The sequence below is a fragment of the Talaromyces rugulosus genome, chromosome IV, assembly GCF_013368755.1.
Source record: "Talaromyces rugulosus chromosome IV, complete sequence".
Taxonomy (NCBI): Eukaryota; Fungi; Ascomycota; class Eurotiomycetes; order Eurotiales; family Trichocomaceae; genus Talaromyces; species Talaromyces rugulosus.
The window spans coordinates 3,188,486-3,214,904 of NC_049564.1; the positions used below are offsets into that span (position 1 = coordinate 3,188,486).

General features: G+C 47.2%; 7 protein-coding genes across 7 annotated transcripts; 3 read left to right on the forward strand and 4 right to left on the reverse strand.

The window, feature by feature from the left end:
- Positions 1-672: 672 nt before the first annotated feature.
- TRUGW13939_07906 (uncharacterized protein) lies at positions 673-2,180 on the forward strand (the record flags this gene model as incomplete). The annotated part of the gene is made up of 5 exons (XM_035491043.1): positions 673-727; positions 778-921; positions 979-1,324; positions 1,391-1,947; positions 1,999-2,180. 5 exons carry the CDS (start codon positions 673-675, stop codon positions 2,178-2,180), a joined length of 1,284 nt encoding a protein of 427 aa, XP_035346936.1.
- Positions 2,181-7,633: 5,453 nt separating this feature from the next.
- On the forward strand, positions 7,634-8,776 carry TRUGW13939_07907 (uncharacterized protein; the record flags this gene model as incomplete). Its single annotated transcript, XM_035491044.1, has 3 exons — positions 7,634-7,798; positions 7,854-8,338; positions 8,398-8,776. 3 exons carry the CDS (start codon positions 7,634-7,636, stop codon positions 8,774-8,776), a joined length of 1,029 nt encoding a protein of 342 aa, XP_035346937.1.
- A 343-nt stretch (positions 8,777-9,119) lies between these two features.
- On the reverse strand, positions 9,120-10,463 carry TRUGW13939_07908 (uncharacterized protein; the record flags this gene model as incomplete). Its single annotated transcript, XM_035491045.1, has 1 exon — positions 9,120-10,463. One exon carries the CDS (start codon positions 10,461-10,463, stop codon positions 9,120-9,122), a length of 1,344 nt encoding a protein of 447 aa, XP_035346938.1.
- Positions 10,464-11,581: 1,118 nt separating this feature from the next.
- TRUGW13939_07909 (uncharacterized protein) lies at positions 11,582-13,181 on the reverse strand (the record flags this gene model as incomplete). Its single annotated transcript, XM_035491046.1, has 5 exons — positions 11,582-11,715; positions 11,764-11,884; positions 11,937-12,555; positions 12,614-12,997; positions 13,051-13,181. The coding sequence occupies 5 exons, from the start codon at positions 13,179-13,181 to the stop codon at positions 11,582-11,584; spliced, it is 1,389 nt and encodes a 462-aa protein (XP_035346939.1).
- A 1,350-nt stretch (positions 13,182-14,531) lies between these two features.
- On the forward strand, positions 14,532-22,119 carry TRUGW13939_07910 (uncharacterized protein; the record flags this gene model as incomplete). Its single annotated transcript, XM_035491047.1, has 8 exons — positions 14,532-14,580; positions 14,632-15,412; positions 15,473-15,584; positions 15,634-18,906; positions 18,960-19,166; positions 19,218-19,907; positions 19,966-20,172; positions 20,233-22,119. The coding sequence occupies 8 exons, from the start codon at positions 14,532-14,534 to the stop codon at positions 22,117-22,119; spliced, it is 7,206 nt and encodes a 2,401-aa protein (XP_035346940.1).
- A 1,126-nt stretch (positions 22,120-23,245) lies between these two features.
- TRUGW13939_07911 (uncharacterized protein) lies at positions 23,246-23,632 on the reverse strand (the record flags this gene model as incomplete). Its single annotated transcript, XM_035491048.1, has 1 exon — positions 23,246-23,632. One exon carries the CDS (start codon positions 23,630-23,632, stop codon positions 23,246-23,248), a length of 387 nt encoding a protein of 128 aa, XP_035346941.1.
- A 396-nt stretch (positions 23,633-24,028) lies between these two features.
- Positions 24,029-25,125, reverse strand: TRUGW13939_07912 (uncharacterized protein; the record flags this gene model as incomplete). Its single annotated transcript, XM_035491049.1, has 2 exons — positions 24,029-24,611; positions 24,662-25,125. 2 exons carry the CDS (start codon positions 25,123-25,125, stop codon positions 24,029-24,031), a joined length of 1,047 nt encoding a protein of 348 aa, XP_035346942.1.
- Between the last annotated feature and the right edge of the window lie 1,294 nt (positions 25,126-26,419).

Sequence of the window (26,419 nt, forward strand, 5' to 3'; positions counted from 1 at the left end):
TTGGCCCCCGCCGGGGCCTGGTGACCCCCCCATTTAGCCCGATGAGTCATGGGGCTATTCTGACTATTACTATTGAATTGGATATTATTGAATATTGACAAATATTGAATATTGAATATTGAATATTGCAATATGTCAACAAGTACTCCGTACTCGATGAGCGTGCTGCCAAAGAAATATATTAATAGTAACAACTTTCTACATGTCTATTCTGAGTATTGTCTCTTTGATGTATACATCGCTTTATCATTGAGTGCTATTTTTGGTTCTGCCTGAAACACTGCTGGAACAATGGCCGGCCATGACACTGTGCTCTGACAGCGCTGTTTCAACCTGTATAAATATACAAAGATATAAATATATCAATTGAGAGGCATATACATATATATACATAAATAAATATATATACATATACATATACATATACATATATAGGTAATACCCCCGGCGTGATTACGCCCGGACTACTCCCGCGTCGGACTTTGCTCTCTCGGGCTCGGCCAGATCTGACTGCCGCCACTAGGCAGAATGCGGCAATGCGCCCCGCGCTTGCCCGATCTAGTAAATTCATTCTAGCCCTAACTCTAATCAAATGTGTAGTATTTCATCCAAGGTGCCCTTTTTCCTAGAACCTCTCTTCCATTAACTAGTACTTCTGACTTACCCAACAAAATGCCTTTCAAAAGACATGGCCGTCAGTATGACATTGTCGTGTTTGGTGCCACGGGTACGAGAAATAAACACATGTGCTGTTGCTTTCTATCTGATGGTTGCTAGGATATACGGGCCGGTTGACTGCCGAGCACATGGCCATCAACCTGCCCCCCGATCTGAAATGGGCAGTGGCTGGTCGCTCAGAGGACAAGCTCTCTCGGCTTGTCGCTCGATGCAAGTCTTTAAACCCCAATCTCGTCCAGCCGGGTAGGTGGAGCCCACCTTCTCGCGATATACATCAAACTAACTGGGAATTGACTCCAGAAATCGAGCTCTGCAACCTCAACCATGACGAGCTTGCCGCATTGGCCAAAAAGACCTTTTGTCTAATCACAGCCGTCGGCCCCTATGCCCTCCATGGAGAAGTTGCCTTTAAAATCTGCGCTGAGGCTGGCACCCACTATTTGGACTGCACCCCCGAGGTTCCATGGACCTTGGAGATGATCCAGAAATACGAAGCAACCGCCAAGGTAACTGGGGCATGCATGATACCCCAATGCGGAATGGAGTCAGCGCCATCAGATCTCCTCACCTGGGCTGTTGTAGCTGAAGCTAGGTCGAGATTCTCATCGCAGATAGCCGATGTCGTAATGAACATTCACCAGCTTTGGTAAGAATTTACCTCTTTCTTTTTACCAGTTTTCAAATGTCCATTAGCTGAAAACTTCTTGGTTAGCTCCCTCCCATCCGGTGGAACATTAAGTACTATTCTGACCTTTTTTGGTCACTATCCTCTCAAAGTCCTTCGTCGGTCTATCGAGCCGTATGCCCTATCGCCAGTTCCCAACAACCTCCCACTTCCACGACGTTCTTTTTGGTCTTCGATCACCGGGGTACACAAAATACCCGGTCTTCCCTTACTATCAACGAGCATAAGCGCCAAGGCGAACGAAGCCATTGTGTTTCGCACATGGGGCCTATTCAAACAAGAACCAGCCTTACAAAAAGAATTCTACGGGCCCAAATTCACATATCGAGAATTCATGTATGTTCCTGGTCCGATAAGGGGCATGCTAATGCATTACCTGATTGTCATGGGGGGCTACCTTATGCTGTTGGGCCCCTTTAGGGCCTTTGTTAGGCTATTTGTCTTTGAACCCGGCGATGGTCCGGACACTGAAAACGCCAAGGAGGACGTCATTGAACTGCAGGCAATTGGTAAACCTGACTCTGAATCTGAAGTTAACAAGCAAGTTTTTGGGAAGCTTTCATACATTGGAAGCATGTACTACCGTAAGTTGCCCCTTGTCTTTTTATTTCAGTGTCTTACGAGCCTATTTCTAGTGACGGCTGCTCTCCTTGCGGAAGCAGCAATTACAATGTTACAAGAAGATAATGGTACGAGACTAACAGGCGGAGTATACACGCCAGCGTGCCTTGGCCAAGCTTACATCAACCGTCTTCAGGAAGTGGGCTTCAAGTTTGATTTGGAAATACGGAATGTGGACAGGTGTTTTGAATTGTAGCACTTTCTAAACTTTAGTAGATGTAATAACAATGTCACGTTATAAAATATGAGTCAGAGAATTGAAAACAGGTAGTTACCTAGCCAATAAAACCGGCGGTTAATGAGAGGCTGTCTGTACTCAGATAAAAAATGAAGCAGATGTCAGGCTGGTTCTACTAAATTTTCAGAGGGAAGGAAATGGAATTGATTGGTGAAGTGGACGAGGCTGAGGCTGTCTCGGCGCTCTACGGTTGCCCTGATTGGCCAATGACAAGTCTGCCTCGCCATTTTTGAATAAACCATCAGCCTGATCTCCCCTCTTCAGAAAACCCCCTCTTTTTACATTCTTGGGTAATTGCAACAGTAAAGATGGACCCACTCAGTCTCGTAGCCTCGATGTGGAGAACAGAATATGAGGACGCTCCATTGACTGGTGCTTTGCTTGGGAAGACCGAGCCACTTGACATGTAGCGTGGTTTGCTCTCAGAACTTCCAGATGTCTCTCTTCGACAAAATGCTTAAGCTAGCTCGGTCTAAGAAAAGCCTGGCCGAACTTTTATCAACGGAGGCTTTGTGCGTCCGGCGGAGATTAGGGCTACAAAGATTCCTTGCGAGGAATATCCGGATCGTGCGTCGATTTAAAATGATGGTAGTAGCCTTGCCCCTCTTGGTGGATTAGTATGCCAAAAGGCAATTTAATATTGATAATTTCAAGCTGGCTTGCTAGCATTGAAACATATGTACACATCTGTATACGGGGTTCTCCGTAACTAATTATTATTATTGCAGTAAACTCCGTCTGCAAGAAATATCAATATTCTATTTCTAGTATATTTAACATTAACTAGGTCCTCTGCTTCTTGTGTACATTAAGAATCTATCTCGTTCTTATAGACGCGTAGGGATTGTAAACTGCACTAGGAAATTTTGCCCAGGTGCAGAGCCAACTCGGGGCCAAGTCAAACGTCAACTACAGCCTCAATTGCACTATTCCTATAACAAATAAACATAATGTTCCGTGCAGTTCACCGCCGGCCGAGTGACCGCATTGCCTGGTTTATAAATCCGCTATGTTCTGTCCGTACCAGCAAACACTGGCCAAGCAATGGAAGGAATGTCGACACGTATAATGGAATACCCTGAAGCATCCCTATCTCGTGCTACCGGAGTGAGCCCATGTCTAATCCCATCAAGCTACAGACTACAGGCAACAGGCATAGGCCTCTTAGATGATGCTCGGGAGTTCTCATTTCCACCAGTTGATCGAGGCAAAGATGCATGGCGATGTTTGATAGGCGGGTCCTGTGTAGAAATTGTGGTCTGCGGTATGTAATTACTTGCTATCTTTGTATCTGTTTGTTGCAGACTACATTAAAGACTTTCCTTTCTCGTTCGGTGTGCTTCAAGATTACTACACCTCGCATGAACCATTTCTTGAGAATGCTCTCTACGTTGCTCTGATTGGATGTTGCTGTATGGTAAGTGGCGGCTTCATTTTTTTGCTATATAGAATTCAGTAGTTGTTAGGGCATCATATATCTTGCTTCTCCCGTAAGCCTATTTCTGCTCCAGCCCTGGTCTTGGATCTGCCGATTCAGTAGTTTGATCAGTCTGGTCATTGCGTGCATCGGCATTATTACTTCTTCATTTGCTACTCAAGTCTGGCAACTCATTATCACCAAAGGTACAGTATATGCGGTCGGTGCTTGCATGCTATACTATACTATCCTACTGTTCATCGATGAGTTGTTTATACCTAAGAAAGGTCTAGTATTCGGGGTTTACTGGGCAAGTGTACAAATTTTACAATTCTTTGAATTTTTACACCGCTTATTTTTCTTTATGTATGCTAGAAGCGGAGCTGGGGGCGTGACGTACTCATTTCTGATGAGATTTTCCCTCTCTCGATTCTCTCAGGTCACCAAATGGGCCCAGGCTATAGCCATGATTATCCTCGTCGGTCCTTTTCTACTTTTTTTTTTGGGAAACCGCGTGTTCCAGTTTCTGGGGCTCATGCACCACGGCCGCAAGAAATCAATTTCAAATTTCTGCGGGTCTTTCTCATTTTTCAACTCGTGAATATCCTGCAGAGCTTGGGATTCTTTACCCATCTCTCTACTGCCTATATATGCACGAGGAGCGGCAGGGCAGTCTGGTCTTGGCATTGCTGCTCCAGTAATAATAATAAATACGGGAATGGCGATTGGCCTTGATGGTAGATGACACGTCATCAATGTTATCCTGCTCGTCACAATTAGGTCCGCTTTTAGTGTCTTTATAGTTTAGGGCTTATCTATTTCTTTTATGCATGTTTTCCTTTCTGTACGGTATTTTTGCAGCAAGTGCAAGTGATACCTAGCCTAGAATTATGCATGTCGTGCGAGAGACGGATTTCCACGGTCTTAGTGCTTGTCTTTTTAGCAGCTGGTCGTGGTATAGGCTCTTGCATGCGGTTCTCTCAGCGAGGCGCTTATCCGAGCCAAGTGGCCGTGGACCGGGAAAAATTCTGCAATGGGATACGCGACTAGGTTTGGGGTTGTGATTGTTTTCACTAGAGTGATAGCAATGTTTGGGACCCGGGGATTTGGCCTTGTCAATTAACATGTATGTCACCAGGTGTAATTCACATCAGAGGGTAGGGCATTATACGAGAAAAGCGCTGATTATGAACAAGCGCTGATTATGAACATTTTTTAAGGCTTTTTATCGCCTACATTGCGTGATGGTCAGTCTATGACCGAAATCCAGATGTTTTAAAGCGGCTAAATTGGCAACTATTCTGAATGGTGACGATCGTTTATTTGAATTATACTGAAGCTTACACGTATAAGCTTAAAATCTTATTTAATATGATTACTATCTGGTTATGTATAGACCCAGCCTGGCTGCGGTATAAATAATAATGAACCATTCTTATTTTCAGCTTCTGCGTCTTATTTACTCATCAAGTCGCCTTGTCGCCTTGTGTAAACTTATTGGGCTTACAAGCAATATCTAGGTCCCATTAGGTCATCGAACAAGAGATGACACCAACTTCAGGATCCAGTGCTTCTCTCCGCTTCGACAGCTTCCAGTGCAGAATTATTGACAAAGTCGGTTGGATGGCATGTTCGTTAGCTGATATTGATAGATCCAGGTTAATTCCCAGCTTGGGCAGGCTGATCATTCCAATGAGTAGATGATGCTCCAGCCGTTTCATAGACAGTGCCAAAATAGGTAAATAGTCTTTCCAAGCTTTATGAGAATTAGAGTTAAAACCCTTAAGGTTCACAATAAAAGGGAACCGGACCGGAACGGGACGAAATGACACTTGTAATTTTTTTTAACCTTTTATAGGAAAACTCCACTTCATTAATTTTCGAAAGATCAATAATTATAAGCTATACAAACAGTCCTTATGAGACGACTGTTGAGTTATATGTGTGACAGGACTGCCCGATTGCTCAGGCATGGATCTGCCAATATAAGACCTATTATTAGTACTACGTAGTACATACCAAGTAGTACTACTTCATTTCCCCTCACCTCCACAATGTATTTTACTTACAATACCAAAGCGAAACCAACGATTGGGGCGTGTGGGGCTGGCTAAGTAGCCTTTTAAAGCATGCACACGGCAGGGGCGCAATCCTGCCGAACTAGTGACAAATTTCAGAACCGTCTCTATCTTCATCTCCCGATTCTTGTCCCGGATATTCTTAGTACAGTCACTAGCCGGTTATAAAGGACTACTATACGAAGTGGAGAGTAATTTATTGGCATTCACAGACTGACACCTCTTGGTCCAATGGTCTTTTTGGCTGATGGCATGGCACACTAGTCAATGCCAACGAGAAAGAAATCGCCGATCTCTACCACGCTCAAAAGAGCGGTGGCTGGAACGTTGGTATGTAGTCTGTTTTCGTGATCGCGCTCCACTTTGTCTACTAATGCCTGGAATAGGTATTGTGATAAGATTAATCTTGAAGCTTACCCTCTAATCTATGTGTAATACTCCGTACATACGACCTAGAGGATTATGCCGGAATCAATAAGGCGAGACAGTGGCGGTTCAGGATGCGATAAAAATTATCCTAAAATTGGGCTGTTGGTATTAATTTTGACAATGGCTTTCTTTCTGAGCGACCTGCTGCCGTTGAGCCTTTCTATAACCCCAAAGGCTTGGTAATAATAACAGTTCTGCTTTCTGTAAATGGTACTCTCTTGTCTCTGACCCAGGCATTGGGCCATAAATAGGAATCTGAAAAGTAAGTGTGATGGAAGCAAAAATTAGGCTCAGTACTAACACACGTAATAGGTGGGCTATTTGTACGATGGCCACCAAGGTGTCGCAGGATCTTTATGAAGATGTTTATAAGTCCATGCTCGAAACATTGCAGTATGTCTAATGAACACCCAAATGCTCCAATACCGAGAGAGCTGGTCTTGTTTACCATTGATTATCGGTTTCTCACTAACAGTGACTTTAACTGGTCTCCGTGGATTTCACAGGAGACTCGCACAAGGCAAAATTCTCTTGGTTTTTTACTAGGAAGCGTGCCGAATAGATTCTGGCACGACATGGGTCGTTGTGTTTTCCCGCTGGAAGTTCAGGCAGAACCGCTATCCGAGCTGCTGGAAAACGTCTATTCCTGCTAACTATTTTATCAATTGCTAAAGCAACCTCTCCAAATTCACCTTTCAGAGGCAGTCAACTTACTGGGTTAAATGAGCCACGTGAAGTTCGCCCTTTGGTGGACTCCTCAACGTTGGGGATGTCGGTTAGTCTACATCAATCATATTGAAACATTACCATAACCGGCCCTTCAAAATATAGCGATGGGTTCTTTGGATCATTATCAGACCTCAAAAAAGGATATTGGTATCTTTTCCATGGATCAAAAATACCGAGGCAAGATCCGTGGTCTCCTCAATCATCATCCCGAATGGGTCTCCGTGCACGGTTCGGAGACGGACAATAATGGATTAACAGTGTTTTAATAATAATTCATATAATTATACTCCGTATAGTACTACGTACTACGTACTAGCATTATAATCATGGTGGAGACGCCAGTATTGGGGCTAACAACATCTAGTCTATAGGCGACGGTATTATTCCCTCAGCTCGTCCATTGCTCCACCATTTGCAACTTTTGAGCATTATTAGTTTGCTTTCCAAGAATAAGGCCCCTCGCCAACGTATCCACAATTGTATTTCAACTTTCAAGTCGAACGCCAAAGCATCCAAAAAAAAAAAGTGCTTGCCAATGGATTGGGGCCGTTACGGTATCCAAATCGGCATCCTAGTAATACGGGCCCTTAGTTTGTTCATGTCAGATATCGTTCGGGAGAAGAACTACTTTACAGGTGCATGCGTTTCTCAGGGGTGTTTGTCTGGCCAGCTGTAATTAATTACAAGCCACCTCTCCGCCTTTTATCTATCTAGATACCTGTCGATTTCCTCTCTTCCCTCATATCTCCACGGTAAACATGGCGGACGTCGATCTGAATGACAACGCCCAAGGTGGCCTCTGGGCTATCTCTGTTATTATGCTTGTCATCGCAACAGTTTCAGTGATTATTCGAACGTGGGCAGTTTTATCCGACCCGTCTCGGAGGTTCGGTCTGGACGACTTGTTTGTGACTCTTTCGCTGGTCAGTGTTCTGCATGTCGGCTCCAAGTCGTCTCCGTTTCTAACAGTTCACACAGCCTTTCTACGCTGGCGAGACTGCCATGGTGTTCTGGTGGATCAAATTGGGCCTCGGTCGTCATGAGGCGACCATTTCACTCGATGACTTGGCACAGGCTGGCAAGATTGTGTTCGCGAGTGGCTTCCTGTTCAACACTGGGTTGGTTCTGCCCAAATTCTCGGTTCTGTTCTTCTACCACCGCATCTTCGGCAAGTCCCATCAATGGTTCTACAATCTGATCTGGGTGGCCGCCTCGTTGAATCTGGCCTGGCTCATCACCACCTATTTCTGCGCTGCCTTCCAGTGCGACCCCCCCAAAGCAGCATGGACAGCTGTTCCAGGGGCGAAGTGTATCCCTATCGGCCGAATCTATGTTGGCACCTCGGTCGTTAGCACCATCATCGACTTGGTCATCATTCTAATGCCCGTGCCGATGCTCGTGGGCTTGCAGGCGACCAAGACTCGACGAGCGCTTGTGCTCATTGTGTTCCTCTGTGGCTACTGGTATCTTACCCCACTCTCGCTGGGCTCTTCGCGAAGCGCTAAACATTCTATCTATACAGTGTCATCGTTACTTCTCTCGGCCGCCTCGTCACAGTCGCCAAGGTCGGCGCAGGCCTGACCCAGGATATCACCTGGTCAGACGTGACCTATATCAAATGGGTCCAATGCGAAGGCGCCCTGTCGATTGCATCGGCTTGTCTGCCGAATATCATGAGTTTTGGCCGCCGTCTCAAACAGCATGGTGTGCGCGCTGCGGTTCGGGGGAAATCCGCCTACGCATCACAGGGGGCGTCGGCGCGACATGACTTTCGAAAGATCGGACCTAGCACTACAGAGGAGTCGGGGCCCAAGGATCCATATGGGAGTGATGAAGAGCTGAGGGTGTTGACGGCGCCTCAGCACGGAATAGTGCAGACGCGCACCTTTCAAGTCAGCTGAGGAGAGAGTAGCTCTCATCAGGACGAATTGCGAGGAATCGGAGCCCGGTGATAGGGTTGCGCCTATTACGTTGTATTGCAAAAAAAACTGCTTGTGTATGAATGAAATGTTGAAATGTTTCTGTTAGAATTTGGCCAACGAATTATCAGCCGCGATTCATGCGGTTTTGATGTTTTTGGATATAGCGTATCTAACAAGTGTTGTATCTCAATAGTGTCGGACAATTTTTACTTTCCATAAAAACTTATGGTCTCCGAAACCCTAACAGGATGATCGGACCTCTACGGTTCCTAGAATTAGCTGTCTTTGACAATTCTCATTCTTGGGCTTGATGTTTTCTAGTCTACGCAGTCAATTCTTTGAGCAAAGACTCCCTAACCCGCGCGACAAAGCCATCCATCACTGCCTTTTCGTAAAAAGCCTCGTTGTACACCAAATTCAAACAGAGCTGGTCACGGAACGTCCAGACATGGCATACACATTGCCTGCTCATCATTTCCAACCCGCCCGACACTCGGTCGACGCGAATTCCTCTCGCTTCAGTTCCTTTCTCCCGGCCTAACAGCCTCTCAGCCACACCAAGACTGCTAATATCAACGTCCGTTGGCGACGGGGCTCCCGCCGGCAAGCTGCGAAGCAGGTTGCACAGCCCGATGGCGTACTCGCGATGTGCCGAGATATATTCTTTGCTCAGGCCCTTGCGGTACTCGTCATGATACAGTCTGGCTCTCTCCTCCCACGACGATGAGGCAGACACAGGAAGCATCCACCCGGTCGTGAAAATGACCGACGCGTACTCCCGGCCAGAGTATGGCTCCGACAGGAATGGACGAAAGCTGTACCGGATTGTGCTGGTATAATGCTTCTCCTGGTCCTCCGGTACAGCCAGTGCGTAGTTGGCAGCGGCAATCGATGCATGCACTGCAGCCGTCACCGAGATGCTGCGAGCCTTGCACGCCTGGACAATAGCCTGGGTCTCTTGCTCAGACAAGTGAAGACGGGCAATACGTGTACCACCAGGGACCGTGTCCTGCGGGCTAGGTGACGAAATCCCGATGGCACCGACCGCATGGCCGAAGCTGCCCACACACTTTGCGCCGAGTTCTTTGTCGGCTTCAGACGGGCTCGTAGAAATTCCTGCGGCTTCTTCGATTGACGGTGCCAGCCGAGAAACCTCCTCACCCCATGGCAGGCTGGCTGGAGACGAAGCCGCTAGGGCTAGGAAGTCGTCCATGAGCAGCAACCCGCCGACCCCGTCGGTTCGCCAGTGCTGCGAGTGACCTAGTACCTCGTTTGTCTTGGGGAGGTAGTACATGGTCGCGTAGGGACTGACGGTGATCGAAGCGACCAACTCATCGGCCGTTTTATCCTCGACCACGTGGAACGTTTCGGATGCCCATTTCTCCAGGGCTGCGGCATCCGGGACGTCGTAGACATAATTTGTCTGATCCACGATGTAAGCCGCGATCGTCGGATGCTTGAAGCGAAGTGCCTTCCAAGCGTCCCGGAAGAGAGATGAGAGATTTTCCTGGGCGAGGGAGCCGGTGGGTGTGATGGCAGCAATTATATTGATAGCCCAATGCTCACGATTGAGTGGAAGCGCGGCATCGCCGAGGATCTTGATGAACGTCTCATTCTCGCCCACGGCGCGCTCGTATCTCCCTTCGCGGACCTTTGACCAAGGCATTGTGGCTAAAGTCTTTGGATGCAAACAAGATGGATGATAGTCGGTCGGAGGACTACGTACACAGTTTCATATTTAAAGTGGTTCGAGTGGGTCTTGTCATGTAGTTCCTCTTTGGGATTAGACGTGACAGTGTTGTAGGCATTATTTTACGAGCCCGGTGGTACACCCTTTACCTCTGTAATTAATGTCGAGAGACACAACAGCCCCCCCTCTTGGCGAATACCCTAGCTCTTATTAGTTTCACCCATATAGGAGTAATAGTAGCGGATCTTATTAGCTTGGTTTCCATACTATCGCCACTATGCAGGATTGTGGCCCTCTCCACATGACAAACAGATCCTTATAACTTCATCATTTCAAGCACGAATTTCTGAAAAATATTACAGCAAATACTTAATTGACTCTATATTTCCATTTTTAATAAAAAATTGATATAGGGGAAAAGAAATAGATAAAGGTACATCAAAATATACTCTGAACATGTGAATTAGAGTTTGAGCCCCGCTTTCCGCGCGGGGGCCAAGATCCAATTTCTCCGGTTCCGTTGCTGCTAAAATTTAGTGCTTGGTAAAGCGGGTGGTGTCTGGAAGGACTACAGTAAATAAAGTAAATAGAATATGGGATATGGGGCATATTGATTCAAAATAAACCGCTTGAGGGCATGTATCTTTCCGGATCAGGCCTCAAGCTTATAAGCATAATCTAGACAGGATCCTTCCTTTGTGGTACTATATCAACTCAACCCGCAGGGGATCTGCAGGCATTCTCGAGCCTGGCACTTTACAGGCTTGGCGAAATAAATCCTGACCCTCTGTTAGTGATTACTAACTAAATCGGTCCTAATTCGTCACTAGGCAGCTTATCCTGCTTAGGAGCGTAAACCACTGATTCCCCTTAATTATTTGGAATTATACAATCAGATCAAACTATTAAAGAAATATTTATATAAACTAGTTTGATATATATTTTTATCCCTTTTTGCACCTTATTAAGCAAGTGCCAAGGTCCCGAAGTTAGACTCGGTATTTTACCTCCTAGCCCTAACCCTAACCCTAATCCTTCCTACTCCTTTCTAATCTAACCCCCTCCTCACCCAAAAAGAGATTATGGATTATGGATTATGCGGTGATCATTTTGCTTCTCGACCGCAGCTTAGGACCCCACAGATGAAACACCCATGGGATCGGCCCCAATACAACAGAGATGAACCCAAAGACACTCGTTGCCCAGCCAACACCGAGGTTGCTATACACTAAGCCACTCGTTAGCTAAATTCTCAACTAGATTGGTTCCAACTTACTGGGGTTGATAAAGAGTGGGAATGCCGCTGCGAGCGCGTAACGAAGGAGCGAAGTAGCTGCAACTGCAGAGGCTCCCAGGAGGGCGTCGTAAACGTCGAGAAGATAAAGTAATCCGCTCATCTACTTGATGCTCAGTCAAAGGTCAATTGGATGGAAAAGCGTATCGACTGACACATATGCACATGTTCCCCCAGGCAATGACCGCAGCAGCAATCAGGGAACTGATCCAGTGTATCTCGGGCCGTGCAGTCCAGGCAAACCAGAACAATCCGACGGGCAATCCGAAACCGCCGACCATCGAAGCATGCAAACGCTGCTCTGGCGCAAGCCTCCCAGTATTACCTTGGGCTTTCCATGTGGCGTGACGTTTCTGGTAGATCATGCAGTCAATGAAGATTACGGTCAGGGACCCGAGCAGACTTCCCACGGCGATAGGAATGAAGGTTAACCCGATCTGCTGGATATCAAACCCGTACACAGTCGCATACACGTACTGGAATGCGGCGAAGAAAGAGTAGAGAACAGCAAAGGTGAAGCCAATGTACAGTGACCACGCAATAACAATTGGCTCTGAGTAGAGCATCCGCGCGGGCCGCAGCAAAGTGACCTGGAAGAGCAATTTCAACGGCGGTGTGTTTCCGGCCTCTTTGGCAGCTCGCGCGACGATGATCTTTTTATACGTTTCTTGCATACCCAGGGCAAGAATGAAGGCGAAGACGGCGAAGAATAAGATGATCCATTGTGTCCACCGCCAACCCTTGGCCGCAACAGCGAAGCCCCCCATGAGAGGCCTGATCTGTCAGCACCCAGACGTATTTTTGTATTTTCAAACGCTACAAGGTGTCTTACCCCAATGCCGGACCAAAAAACGGACAGAGAGCAAACAACGTGGTTGCGAGCGCGCGATGCTCTGGTTTCCAGATATCAGCATTCGTGCCCGCGCCGACAACCAGGGGCGGGCTAGCGAAAATCCCCGCCAGCAAACGACAAATCACGAGGGTAGCGAAGTTTTGTGCAAAGCCGGCTCCGAGGGTGAACAGTGCGCATAGTGGAAGGGAGATCATGTAGCTAGACGTCCTGCCAAAGTTCTCGCTCAACGGGGCGGCGAGCATTGGACCAGCGCCCAACCCGACGAGAAAGACCGAGAAGGGCACGATGGCGGCGACTTCGGAGACATGAAAGCGTTCTATCACCTCCGGCACGGCGGATGTGTATATTGATGAGCCAACTGTCCTGTATATGTGTTGGTTAGAGCGTGGGATGCAGGATGGTATACGGGGACATACACAACAAGACCGAATATCGCTGGAAGAACAGAGTGGTAGACTCGTTTCCATGTCGGCCAATTGTAGGGGTTTCGGTGGTCGCCATCCCAGTCGATCACCGCAGTCTCGGGTTGTTTCTTCTCGTCTGCCATCTTGTCAGCAACAGAGAGGTACAGGACGGCACTTCATGGGCGCGAAGATGAGAAAGAGAGGTCCACGGCATCAGCTGCGTCAACAGCAACAACAACAGGAGAAGACACTCGGCTCGTACCTCGTATGGGATCTGCAGCAGAAGATGCCTGATTGTCGTAATATTATTATTATAATTAACGGATTATATTGCTGCGAACGATCTACGGAATACGGCATTAACCCAGCCGCTCCCAACACGGGTCTCGCGGTATTTTTTACTCTTAATTCAATATATTAAGCGCTTATAGAGTAGTCTTGCAGAATTTGGGGTCCGTTTCGCCTGCATGATCGTGCGGAGTGCCGACAAAACGTACACCACCCATATTTGACAAGGATTACGGAGGTGCGCGTCAAAAGTTAGGGCAGTGGAGACAACTTAGTGGGCCCCAAAGCATTAGTCTGTTTTCATGATACATAGCGTTACACTATAATTATTATGGGGGTAATAATGTACGTACAAGTCAAACACCATACCAATTTTTAACCCTAACGCATACAAGTCCGTGTACGCTACCTCCTTTTATCTTCACACTTTTTCAGACTCCATCGTTCGGTACTCGGCATGGAGTGGCACTGAGCGAGGATCCACACCCTGGGATGCATGTAGTATCCCTATAATACACAGCACGCTTCTTTTATCCTAAGAAACGGGATCACCTACTCCACAGTACGCCCAGTGACCAATGATTCTCGTGGAGATTAAAGACCAATCCATATTCTGTGTGCATTGACAGTTGGATACTACTCACTCACAAGATGTTGTTGGTTCTCCTCTCCGATGTCGTAGCCTGGTTAATTTTTGGACCCTGTTGGCGATTGTTGTCCCTAGCTTCATGCAAGTTAAACCAACCTGATCCTACGGGCCGACTTCAATTCCTAGAACAAGCGGTTCGCAATTTTATCCCTTACTAGCAGGACGGGCGAACCAGTACGGAGCTCCGTAGTCCTAGTCTCTGAAATTTTACGGACCGTGACTATGACTGAATCTTGCAAGCGTCGTATCTTTCATCAAAGTTATGAATTTTCGGGTACCATAGTAGATAACCTGCCCCCCCGACTAGTAGATCTTCGTCCGAGCTCATATTGATTTGATACGTACTACGTACTGGAGGCTGGAGCTTTTTAAAAAACTGGAAGGATTGGATTCCCGGTTAAATCCTGTACAAAAAAAATTAGCTTATAAGACTTGGACCCGGCAATACGGTTCCCGGAGCCTGGTACTCTAGTAGCATGCACACAGACCGTAAACCTCGATATACATTCATTATTCATCTATAGCCATTCAGGCCAGTCATAACAGCAGCAAGAACATGCATGAGACAGGCACTCAAAGGCATCCTATCGCCATAGTGGGAATTGGTAAGTCGCTCTACTCTCTCATCTCAGAAAAACTCTAAGTCTTCGGTACAGGGTGTCGACTTCCGGGTGAGGTTTCTACACCTTCACAATTATGGGAGCTTCTGCTCGAAGGCAAGTCTGGACACGGGCCAATTCCTAGCTCGAGGTTCAACGCAGATGGCTTCATTCACTTGAATCCTGACCGGCCGGGGAGTATTCACTCGAAAGGGGGATACTTCATCCGATCCGACATTCGAGCGTTCGAGAACACGTTCTTTGGGATCAACAATCTCGAAGCAAGCTCAATGGACCCCCAGCAGCGCAAGCTGCTGGAGGTGGTCTACGAATCCTTTGAGAGTAGCGGTTCCCGGCTAGAAGACATCAGTGGCTCGAACACGGGAGTTTTTGTAGGCAACTTCACCAACGACTACATGGTCATGCAATATAAAGACCCAGAGTATTTCGGGCGCTACAGTGCGACCGGCGCAAGCCCGACAGTCTTGTCAAACCGTATCACGCACTGCTTCGACCTGCGCGGACCGTCGGTGGTCCTGGATACCGCGTGTTCATCATCCCTGTATGCGCTGCATTCTGCGTGTCTCTCTCTTGATGCACATGATTGCAATGCCGCCGTGGTTGCATCTGCCAACTTGATCCAATCGGCCGAGCAGCAGATGATTGCCGTCAAGGCAGGCATTCTGTCGCCGGAAGGTATCTGCCACAGCTTCGACGAAGCTGCAAATGGATATGGACGAGCAGAGGGTGTCTCTTCTCTGTATCTGAAGCGACTCGATGACGCCATTGCAGACGGAGACCCGATCAGAGCCGTGATCCGGGGAACAGCTGTCAACGGGTTAGTCTAGTCATCCAAGGGGTGAGAGAAAAGGCAAACAGCAAGCTAATTCACCAACAGTAACGGGAAAACGCCGGGAATTGTCCAACCCAGTGTCAAGGGGCAGGAAGCGGTGATGAGAACGGCATATCGACGTGCAGGACTACAGCCTGACGAAACGAGCTATGTCGAGGTGAGAGTCCTCCCAAGCCTACATCAAATACCTGCTAACTCCGTTACAGCTGCATGGAACCGGCACCAAGGTTGGTGACCCCATCGAAGTGGAAGCCGTTTCTCGTGTATTCCAAAATCGCAGTGGCGCGCCAATATTCGTTGGTGGCGTGAAACCCGCCCTTGGCCACAGCGAAGGAGCGAGTGGCATCTCCAGTATCATCAAGATGGTCCTTGCGCTTGAAAACGGTGTCATCCCAGCGACTATAGGCGTGGAAAAGGTCAACCCCAGTATCAAGCTCGACGAGTGGAATGTGGATATTGTCCGAGAAAATCGGGCCTGGCCACCCAGTGCAGTTCGGAGAGTTGGCGTCAATTCTTTTGGATTTGGCGGAGCCAATGGACATGTCATTATTGAAGCTGCTCCTAGAAACGATAATTTGGTGCATCAAAAAGGTCATACGAATGGAGTTTGTCGGATTGGAAAGCTTACGGATGAGCTTCATGAGAATGGACATGGTGAAAATCTCGATCCTGTCGGCATCACTCTCTTCTCTGCCGCTACCGAGGATTCTCTCTTAAAACAATTCAACAACATTGGCAGGTACTTAACGGATAATGGCAGCCTGGTAAACATCAAAGATCTGGAATACACACTCAACTGTCGTCGATCGCGTCTAGCGACTCGCGGCTTTTTGGTGGCGCCAAATTCCTCCTTCCAAAATGATCTAGGTCTTCTATCTCCAGCAATCCAGGCCGACAAAGCCTACGAGGCTCTAGGCCTAACTTTTGTCTACACCGGTCAAGGCGCTCAGTGGCCAGGTATTGCCTGTGAATTGATTCACAGATTCCCCTCCTTCCAAAAATCCATTCGCTACTATGACGCATGTCTTCAAGCGCTGGATGAGGCCATTCGGCCATCCTGGACCATAGAGGAGACAATCCTGAACAAGGATGCTAACAAAATTCACCTTTCTGACCGCTCTCAGCCTGTTTGTACTGCTGTTCAACTTGCGCTTACCAATCTTCTTCGTGACTGGAATATCAAGCCACAGACCGTCCTAGGGCACTCCTCAGGCGAGATAGCGGCTGCATATGCGGGTGACTTTATCAGTGCTCGTCAAGCAATCCTATGTTCGTATCTTCGTGGCTTGAGCGTGTCCTTGAGCAAAGAGCAAGGAGGCATGTTGGCAACCGGCTTGAACAGGCATCAAGCACAGGATGCCATCGATGAACTTGGCTTAAAGACAGCAATTACTGTGGCTTGTATCAATTCGCCTGGGAGTACCACCTTAAGTGGTGATAGCACGGCAATCGACAAGCTTTTAAGTGTATTCCAAGAGCGTGGTACATTTGCTAGGAAGCTGAGGACTGGCGACAAGGCTTATCATTCTCACCACATGCATGCTGTTGGTCCAGTCTATGAAGAACTCTTACAGCGTGTTTGGCACGACTCTGAGATAAATGGCAAAGCTAATGGTCACTCTGCATCAACAATTCGCATGATCTCTAGCGTTACAAAAACAAATGTAGCCGCTACAGATGTTGCTACGCCTCATTATTGGCGCATAAATCTCGAGTCACCTGTAGAGTTTGAAGCAGCTCTCAGCTTAGCTCTAGAGAATGGTCCAACTCACTTCATTGAGCTCGGTCCTCACTCGGCTCTAGAGCTTCCCATAAAGGAGACGGTGAATAAAGTTAACGGAACTTCGGAGGGACACTTGTATCATTCTGCCCTGAGTCGTGGAAAAGACTCCTCTGTTTCCGTGCTGAGTCTTGTCGGTTCACTTTTTCTCCACAGGCATGACGAGATCTCCTTCCAGGCAATTCTTGAAAGCGGCAGCGACTCCAGCCATCGACCGGTGCAGGTTATTTACGACCTTCCAGCGTATCCTTGGGACTATGGATCTTCTTGCCCCTGGAGTGAGCCACGCACCGTGACTGAGTTCCGCAATCGCAAATATCCCCGTCACGACCTCCTTGGATCGCAATTGCCAGGAGCCAGCAAGGCAAACACCACTTGGAGAAATATCCTCAATGTCGAAGAGATCTCGTGGCTCAAAGACCACAGATTAGGCCCATCAATAGTCTTCCCTGCAGCAGCCTATATAGCCATGGCCACCGAAGCGGTGTGCCAGGTGAATGACATACCGCTTCATGAATGTCCAGGGGTGACGCTGAAAAACGTCTGCTTCTTAAAGGCGATGGACTTTCACATAGAGCAGCGACCACAAATTGAGATATTCACTGAACTGGAACCGCTTCGCTTATCCAACACCACACTTTCAGCTAAGTGGTGGCGCTTTAGTGTCAGCTCCATATCACGCGATCAGAGTCAATCTACTACTCACGCCGTTTGCCTTGTCAGCATTTCAAGTGGTGCGGAAGTACGCACATCGACTCAACGTCGAATCAATCTTGACCGAAGCTTGATGGAGCAGCAGGCTACTCACGTCTGGTATAACAAGTTCACCCAGGAAGGTCTCAACTGGGGCCCACAATTCGCAGTCATGAAAGATATATTCTGTGATAGCGCACGAAAGTCGTATGTAGCTACTGCCACAACGCATCTTGTCCGCGAAGAGGATGTGTTTCCACAGGGAGATGGGCACCTCAAGTACATCGTACACCCAATAAACATTGACGCTCTGCTGCAGACAGCCTTTGTCGCTACTACGCGTGGATGGGCAAGGGATTTGCGAGCTACCGTCCCGGTCAGTATTGAGACAGTACAAATATCCAGCCCGGCTGATTTGGACATGAGCATCGCACAATCATGGTTCATTGATTCGAATTCAGAGCCAGTCGGGTTCGGTACAGTCAAAATTGATGCTGAAATGATCAACGAAAGTGAAAATGTATTGGTAAGTATGAAGAATGTTCGCGCCATTCGATTCCAAGGCAATGCCCGAACAGAGACTCCCAAAGCGAACACGCCTCTAGTCAGGGTAGCGTGGAAGCCGGATGTCACCGTACTCGCGGCTGGACCTAACACGGGTTTCTCACGGTATCTCGACTGGTTCACGAACACATATTTCCGAGAGGGAAGCATTGAAGAATCCGATGTTCGCCTCGCTGCGGCCTTGGACTTGATTGCGTTCAAATGGCCGAATTCACGAGTTCTCGCTGTCGACTGCAAAACTGAAACTATCAGTATATTCAAAAATATTCTCCGTGACGGTGATAGGACGAGACGGTTCGAAACTTTTGAACAAGCTACAGTCGGTGATGATGGCAGATTACACTCTATGCACCCAGACTTTGATTCCAATAACTCCGCGGTACAGAATGGCGTGTTAGAGTTCCCCGGAGATGTCAGGTTTGATATAGCCATCATTTCAAATGTGAGAAATACAACATTTATCAAATCCAAACTGTGGAGCTAATTAAAAAACAGACTGGTAAACCCGTCTTGCCTTTGGTACTTGACGCCTTAGCCCCGTCTGGCTACATAATCTGTCCTCAAGTTCTCAAGCAGAGCATTGCACAAGAGAGCAGGTTTGAGATTATCACTGAACGCACCCAGCAGGCTTCTGCCGTTCTCATGGGGAGACCAAGACCGGAATCAGTTGCTCTTACAGCTCAGGCGCGTCAAATCGTACTGGTAAGTTTGTTGTAATTCGTATTATTGCTACACTAAGTGACCGTGTTCAAGGTACACCGCGGGCAAACGTCATCATCTTTAAATAAGAGACTTCAAACAGCACTGTCATCACTTTTCAACTTAGAAGTATCAGTTCTAGGTTTGGAAGAGGTTTCTGAAGAAACAATACCTCTTCGTGCTATTGTAGTCTCAACAATCGAGGCTACGGAACCACTCCTAAGCACAATCAGGGAGAAGGATTTGGAACGAGTGCAGGTTTTGACCAACAAGGCGTCGAAAATTATGTGGATAACGAATGGAAACCTTGTGTCAGGCAGTAATCCAGATCATGCACTCATTCGGGGCATCGCAGGGCCGTTAATGCTCGAACAGCCTGCATTGAAATTGCAAATTCTTGACATCGATGACCCTTTATCTGACATCGAAGCCACAGCACAAAATGTCACTTACGCGGTCAAACATCTGTTTTCGGAAGCGGTGCATGAGCCAGAACTTGCGCAGAAAGATGGAATCGTCCACGCTCTGCGATGGGAACCTGAGATCCTTCTCAATGAGCAGTTCGACCTTAAGCAGAATGAAGGAATAACCGAAATGACTCTTCGGGATGTCGGCCGGGCTGAGTTGAGCATCAAGAACCCTGGCCAGATGGAAACTATTCATTTTGCCATCAAGGAGTTCCAGGGTCTATTAGCTGCTGATCATGTAGAAGTTCAGGTCAAAAGTGTTGGCATGAATGCTAAGGTAATAATACTGTTATTTTGTATATCAACAAACAACCCTGTCTGACTGACTGATTCAGGATTTGTATGCGCTTGGCGCCAGGGTGGATACCAAAGACGCATCATGCTCCTGCGAGTGTTCTGGTGTGATTGTCGCCGTAGGGGAAAGTGTTCAAGATGTCAAGGTGGGAGATCGAATTGTTGCGATGGCCCCCGGGCATTTCGCTACTTATGAGCGATTCCCGGAGTGGGCTGTTTGTAAGCTCAACGACGAGGAGGACTTCAATGTAAGTTAATAACTCTGAGTAACTTTGAACCAAGACAGACAGATTGCTAACATAACTCAGACCGTCTCGACAATTCCGATCGCGTTTGCCACCGTGATTTATGGCCTTCGGTATCGTGCTAGCCTGCAGCCTGGAGAAAGCGTACTCATTCACTCTGCCTCTGGCGGTGTCGGCATTGCCGCTATCCAACTGGCGAAGAACATTGGCGCTGAGATCTTCGCCACTGTCGGAAATGAGGCTAAGAAAGAGTATCTTGTGCAGACCTTTGGCCTTGACCCCGATCACATTTTCAGCTCTCGCGATTCCTCATTCCTCAGCGGTGTTCTTGCTGCTACTGGAGGCCGAGGCGTTGATGTTGTGCTGAATTCTCTGGTCGGTGACTTGCTTCACGATAGTTTCAAGACCTGTGCGGAGTTTGGTCGGTTCATTGAGATTGGGAAAAAGGACATAATCGAGCACGGTAACCTGGACATGGCCACGTTCGGCCGTAATGTCTCTTTTATAGCCTTTGACTTGAGTGCTCTTTATATCTCAGACCGACCAGCCCACCACAAAATGTGGCACAAGCTCTTGAAGGAGAGCATGGAGCTCGTCCGAACCAATGTTGCTTCACCCTGTACGCCGCTTGAGGTATTCGACGCAGCAAATATCGAAGAAGCATTCCGGTACTTCATGCGCGGCACACGGATGGGCAAGGTTGCGGTCTCTTTCCAAAACAACGAAAGCAAACTCGCCGTACGCCCAGATCGACACGAATCTAAATTCGACTCCAACAAGAGCTATTTGATGATCGGTTGCCTTGGTGGGCTTGGTCGTAGTTTGACCAAATGGATGATGAGTCGTGGAGCGTGTCGGTTCGTCTTCCTAGGCCGCACTGCCATGGATAAACCTGCTGCCAGGTCGCTCGTTGAAAACCTCCACAACAGCGGCGCGGATGTAGAAGTGGTTCGTGGCGATGTTGGAGTCCCCGAAGATGTTGAGCGATGCATCCAGGCTGCCAAAAGCCCGATTGGCGGTGTCATCCAGGGAGCGATGGCACTGCGCGAGACCATCTGGACCGACATGACCGAGGAGTATTGGCACAGGGTAATCCGTCCAAAGGTACAAGGAACATGGAATCTTCACAACTCTCTGCGCAAGGACGGCAGAGATACACAGCTCGACTTCTTCGTCATGACCTCCTCGACTGCAGGGACTATCGGTGCTGCTACTGAAAGTAACTACTGCGCTGCAAACGCTTTTTTGGATGCTTTTGCTCGATACCGCAATGACCTCGACCTGCCGGCCGTCGCTGTCGGGTACGGAAGGATTGCAGAGGTTGGATATCTGCATGAGCACCCTGAGATCGAGAATATCATGGAGCGCAGAGGGATCCAGGCCATCAACGAGGATGAAATGATACAGATCATGGACCTCGCTATTACGCATCAGCATCCGAACAAATGGACACCGCGCTACGACCGCCTGGCCAACACCCACTTGCTTACGGGTATTGACTTCTCCGGTCTACAGTGGCAGCGAGAACGCGGCTTCGAAGGCGATATTCACGTCCTCTCCGATCCGCGCGCCTCTCTCTTTGCTGCAGCCTTTGAACGTAACTCTGCTGCAGCAAGTGGCATCAAGTCCGCTTTAACAGACAGCCTGCCTATCGATGTTGCCAAGGCGCTGGCAGATGGTGGCGTGGAGGCAAGCCTCCTGGACGCAGTACGAAACATGGTTGGCAAGAAAATTGCCAATCTTATCCTCCTACCTGTTGAAAAACTGCGTATGGATCAGAAACTAGGCGATTTTGGCATGGATTCGATGCTCGCGGCAGAGTTCCGGACGTACATATTCCATGCTCTCGAGGTTGATGTGCCGTTTATGATGCTGCTGGACAAGAGCACTACTGTGAACAGTTTATCGACACTGGTTGTCGAAAACTTAAAGAGCCGACAAGAGGAGTGATTTTTTTTCCTTCCTTCTTTTCATTCAAAATTGCGATTGAATAATAACGGCCTGCTTTGCTTTGAATTTGATAAATATATAATCAACATACCATCTAATCATCCCAGTATATTAGACGATCATTATTTATTATTAATGGTAAAGTACTTTATCTTTTATTTTAAAAAATATATAATCTTTTTAAGTTTTTGAATATAAATAAATATTATGTTTATTAATAGATATTGTGAGCCATAGACATACAGGTATTAGTTGTTGGTGGAGCCATGCCTGAGCAGTCAGGCTGGCCTATTACATAGTACATACATGACCTAGCAGTCTTCTTATAAAGTCCATTTATATGGCTTTATAATTCTTCTGATAAGTAATAATAGAGATTTTCTATTTCAAAGTTTAAAAGATTAGTAGTAGTAGTAGATCTGTAAAGTGCCAGGCCTGGGAAAATATTTATTTTCAGTCAGCAAAGCATTAACGCTTCCAGGTGTGACGTGCCTTTTCCAAAGATGTTTTATTTCTATCTAGGGGTGCGGTTCTCTAAAACAACAAGCATGGGGAAGGAATCTAACTACCAGGACCTGCAGGAAGGCTTTACCTTGTGTGCTTAGGTAACCAGCTTGACCCCTTATAAAACAATTTCTATCGCTATAATTTAAGGCTAAAGATTTAGGTCCAAGAAGGAATTTTGAACCCTCCAGGAACCAGACGTTGAAAAATACGTTATTAGGATCAACTTCCGCTTTCAGCTTCTGCAGACGACTTACACTCGCTGGGTAATAGCCTATAATGAAGTCCTGCCACGGCGCTGCATAGTTCAGATAGAGGTACTGGTCGTAGACGCCGAGTTTCTTGGCTTCATTTTCTATGGTGTCCATCAGATCGCGCGCTAGGGCGTATATCTGCTCGTTCTGCGATGGGTCGGTCCAGGATGGCGAGACCAGACACACGATGAGCGACTGGGTGTTGCCAGCAAGGCCTAGGGCGCTTTAGATCTGCGGTGGGAGGGGCTCTATGATTACAGTCGAAGTCACCCCTGTAAGGTTCCGGATTGATGCTACGCTGTTATTGTGTGCGTTGAAAGTGGCCAACAGCATTTCTTTCGTAGGTACACATGTAGTTTTTTTAGTATCTATGTCGAGTCAATGAGAAGAGCCAACACTTCTTTTTTTTTTTGGATAAAGCAGAGGGCAGGAGAGAGATGATCCGCATACTGCTGAACTTGTGGCAGCTGTGCAGCAGTCCCTACCACAGCGATCATCGACCTATTAGCAACTGCAACCTCGAGAGGAGCTAATTTTGGCAGATTCACAATATCCTGGTAGTACTCTGGGGTGCTGTTACCTTGCGGCTTTGTGTAAACAAGCCGGTTCAAGGTGATAGGGACAGTCTGGTTCAGCGGCTGCGAGATGCCCCAACCAAACAGGTAAGACACATTCTCATCGTAGTTCTGTGGTTGCATGATTCGAGAGTAGATGCTAACTTGGTCCTTGACTAAGGTAAGACTATTATTAGTCATAGTCGTCTATAAGAGGCCTTGTTCGAAGGCCGCCAAAGTAACATCAGTAACGACACCGAAGTTATTCGTTCCACCGCGCAGCCCCCACCAGAGATGTGCATTGTAGCTCTCACTGGCTTCCACAATATAGAGTCGTATGGTCTACGTAGCTTGCTCTTGAATAATTCACTCATTCGGTACATAAATCCCTTCAGTTTCCTTTTTAAGATTCTCTTGTTTCTAAGATGAATGGCCAATTTGGCCATAGGGCATGATAGTTGGTGTCGAAAAGTAAAACTTGGCCTGCTAAAAATAGGTAATTTTGCACTCCTGTCATGAAAGATCGACTTGTAATACGTTAATATGGTGTAAGTAAATTTGCATCAACTATCCTCGAGCCTTCCTTGAATCCCACCCTCACTCCCAGGCAGCTAGAACAGTCTCTCCCTCTTTCAGTTGTGTGTAGCGTACACTTTCTTTCCACACCAGCTCTCTCTTCCGGACATCCCTCGACTCCTCGCTCGTTTCCAGCGGCTCGTCACCATCGAAATACAGATTCTTAGGGTACTGGCCCAGGACCTCATTTGAATCGAAAGCCGCCTGCACAATATGGGATGCTGACTTCCGGGTTGGGCGCAAGGGCGGCTTGGACATCAGGGGCAATGTGAGAGGTAATATGATCTGGAATAGCAGCACGCGGATGAACCACGATGCATGGCGCTGTAGACCAGTACTCATGGCGCCCGGGTCGACGCCCAAGATGCACACGTTCTTCAACCGAGGATCTGTGTTCATGCGGTGCTGGAGCTCGTGCATCATCATAGTCAAGCAGAGCTTGGCCGCACCGTAACGACGGAATCCGCTGCGCCAGGTCGTGTCCTCTATCGCAGAACTCCATTTTCCCTTGGCAATTGCTTCAAAATTATCTTTGTCGCGGATCATAGGATTGTATTTGTCGTCGATGAAAGCTTTGCTGGAGTCATTGCGCTTGTCATTAGGACTGAGTTGGGGAATGTCAGCTTATTCTGAGGGAGGCCAGGAAATGCTTACTCATGAGCCTGACTGCCAACTATCACGATTCTGCCGGCATCCCTATCGATGCTCTTCAGCAAGAGTAGAGCCAAGAGCCAGTGTCCCAGATAATTGACGCTGAACGTGGTATCGAATCCATCCCTCGTCCAGGTCTGTTTACCGAAATCCTGGAATCCAGCATTGAGGACCAGAGCTCTTATCTGGGGGATCTTACCCTCTGAAACTCGTAGGTTGATGGTTTCAGCAGCTTTGCGGACACTGTCGATATCGGTTAGGTCTGTCGAGAGAGCTTCGTGAGGATGCTTTGAGCTCGTGGCGAGCACGGAATCGAGCGCAGGCGCATGCGCCGCATCTCGGACAAGGTAGAGCCCATGGTATGCTGAGAACTCGGGCTTGGAAACAATCTCCTTTGCGACAGCACTTCCAAGACCGCCGTTGGCGCCCGTGACGATGATGGTACCTTTGGCAGTAGTTGATTCCATCTTGTGCGGCACGCGACCTCTGATGCCTAGCTAACCAGTGATATTAAAAGATCTAACTTTTTAAATCATATAATTTATTTAAAAAATATTTATTACCATTAAAATTATATCAATAAAAATTTTATATTATATATATAAAGCTTAAACAACATAATTTACTAAAAATTATTTATTTATCAGTAAAGCTATACTAGTGGAATTTTTATCTAATTTACAGTATTTTTATATTACTAGTGCTACCTAGCATTTCCAACATTTACCCTATCCAGGGGTTCCTATCCCGGATCCAGGGTCATATTATCGTGGGTTTGGCCGTCGTAAATTTTTACAGTATTCTAATGCCCTACCTGTCGAACCGGAAACGCCGGGCTAGACCTCAGTGTAGATAGTAAATATGCAGAGCACCGCTAGCGTGGTAATGTTTACCATGTACGGAGTACTACCTAATTGGGGGCAGCACTAACCAAATCCAGTAATCCATCCCATAACTATTGCTAGTTGGTAGTTTTGACAGTGAGGCTGAGCTCGACCGGGTTACAGCTCAGCGGGTGTCACGGATGCCTCGGCGGGTGTAGACTAAAATTGTTAGGGTAGACAGATATCTAGGTGCCAAAGACGGTGAAAAAGCCTGATATTCATTGAGCTATTAGCGTTATGTATCCTTTGTATATATTTAACTTAACCTATATAAGATCATTAAGGAGGGTTAGGGTTACTGGGTTAGTATTAAAAAGGATTAGGGCAAATATTAAGAAGGGTTTAGGTTAGTGTTAAGAAGAATTAGGATTAGATAAAATGATTTTTTAGGATAATTAGGATTAGATTTTAATAGTATATGTTAGGTATATATAGAGATTTATATAATAAATACATACAAAGAATATACAACACTAATAGCTTAGCAGATGTTAGAAATTATTAAAAATTGTTAAAAATATAATTATTTTTTCTATCAAGCCAAACACCCGGTCACTAAATTTTAGTCTACACCCGCCGACCTATCCGTACACCCGCTGAGCTGTACGTCCGAGCTCGACGAGGGAAAAATTGGGCAGTGTATTCCACACTGCAGTGTAACGTAACACAATGCGTTGTTACTCATTTGCCCGGAGCGTATATGACAGGTTGGGAGTAACAGCAATAAGGGCCGAGCCGATGATATGGCATCTTATCTCTACATCATTCTGCCGGTATAGTTACTGTATAGCGTACGCTATGTTTGCAGGTATTTAATATTCACAACCAGGGAACCGATACTGATACTAATACGAAAACTAATCCTAGGAATACTTGT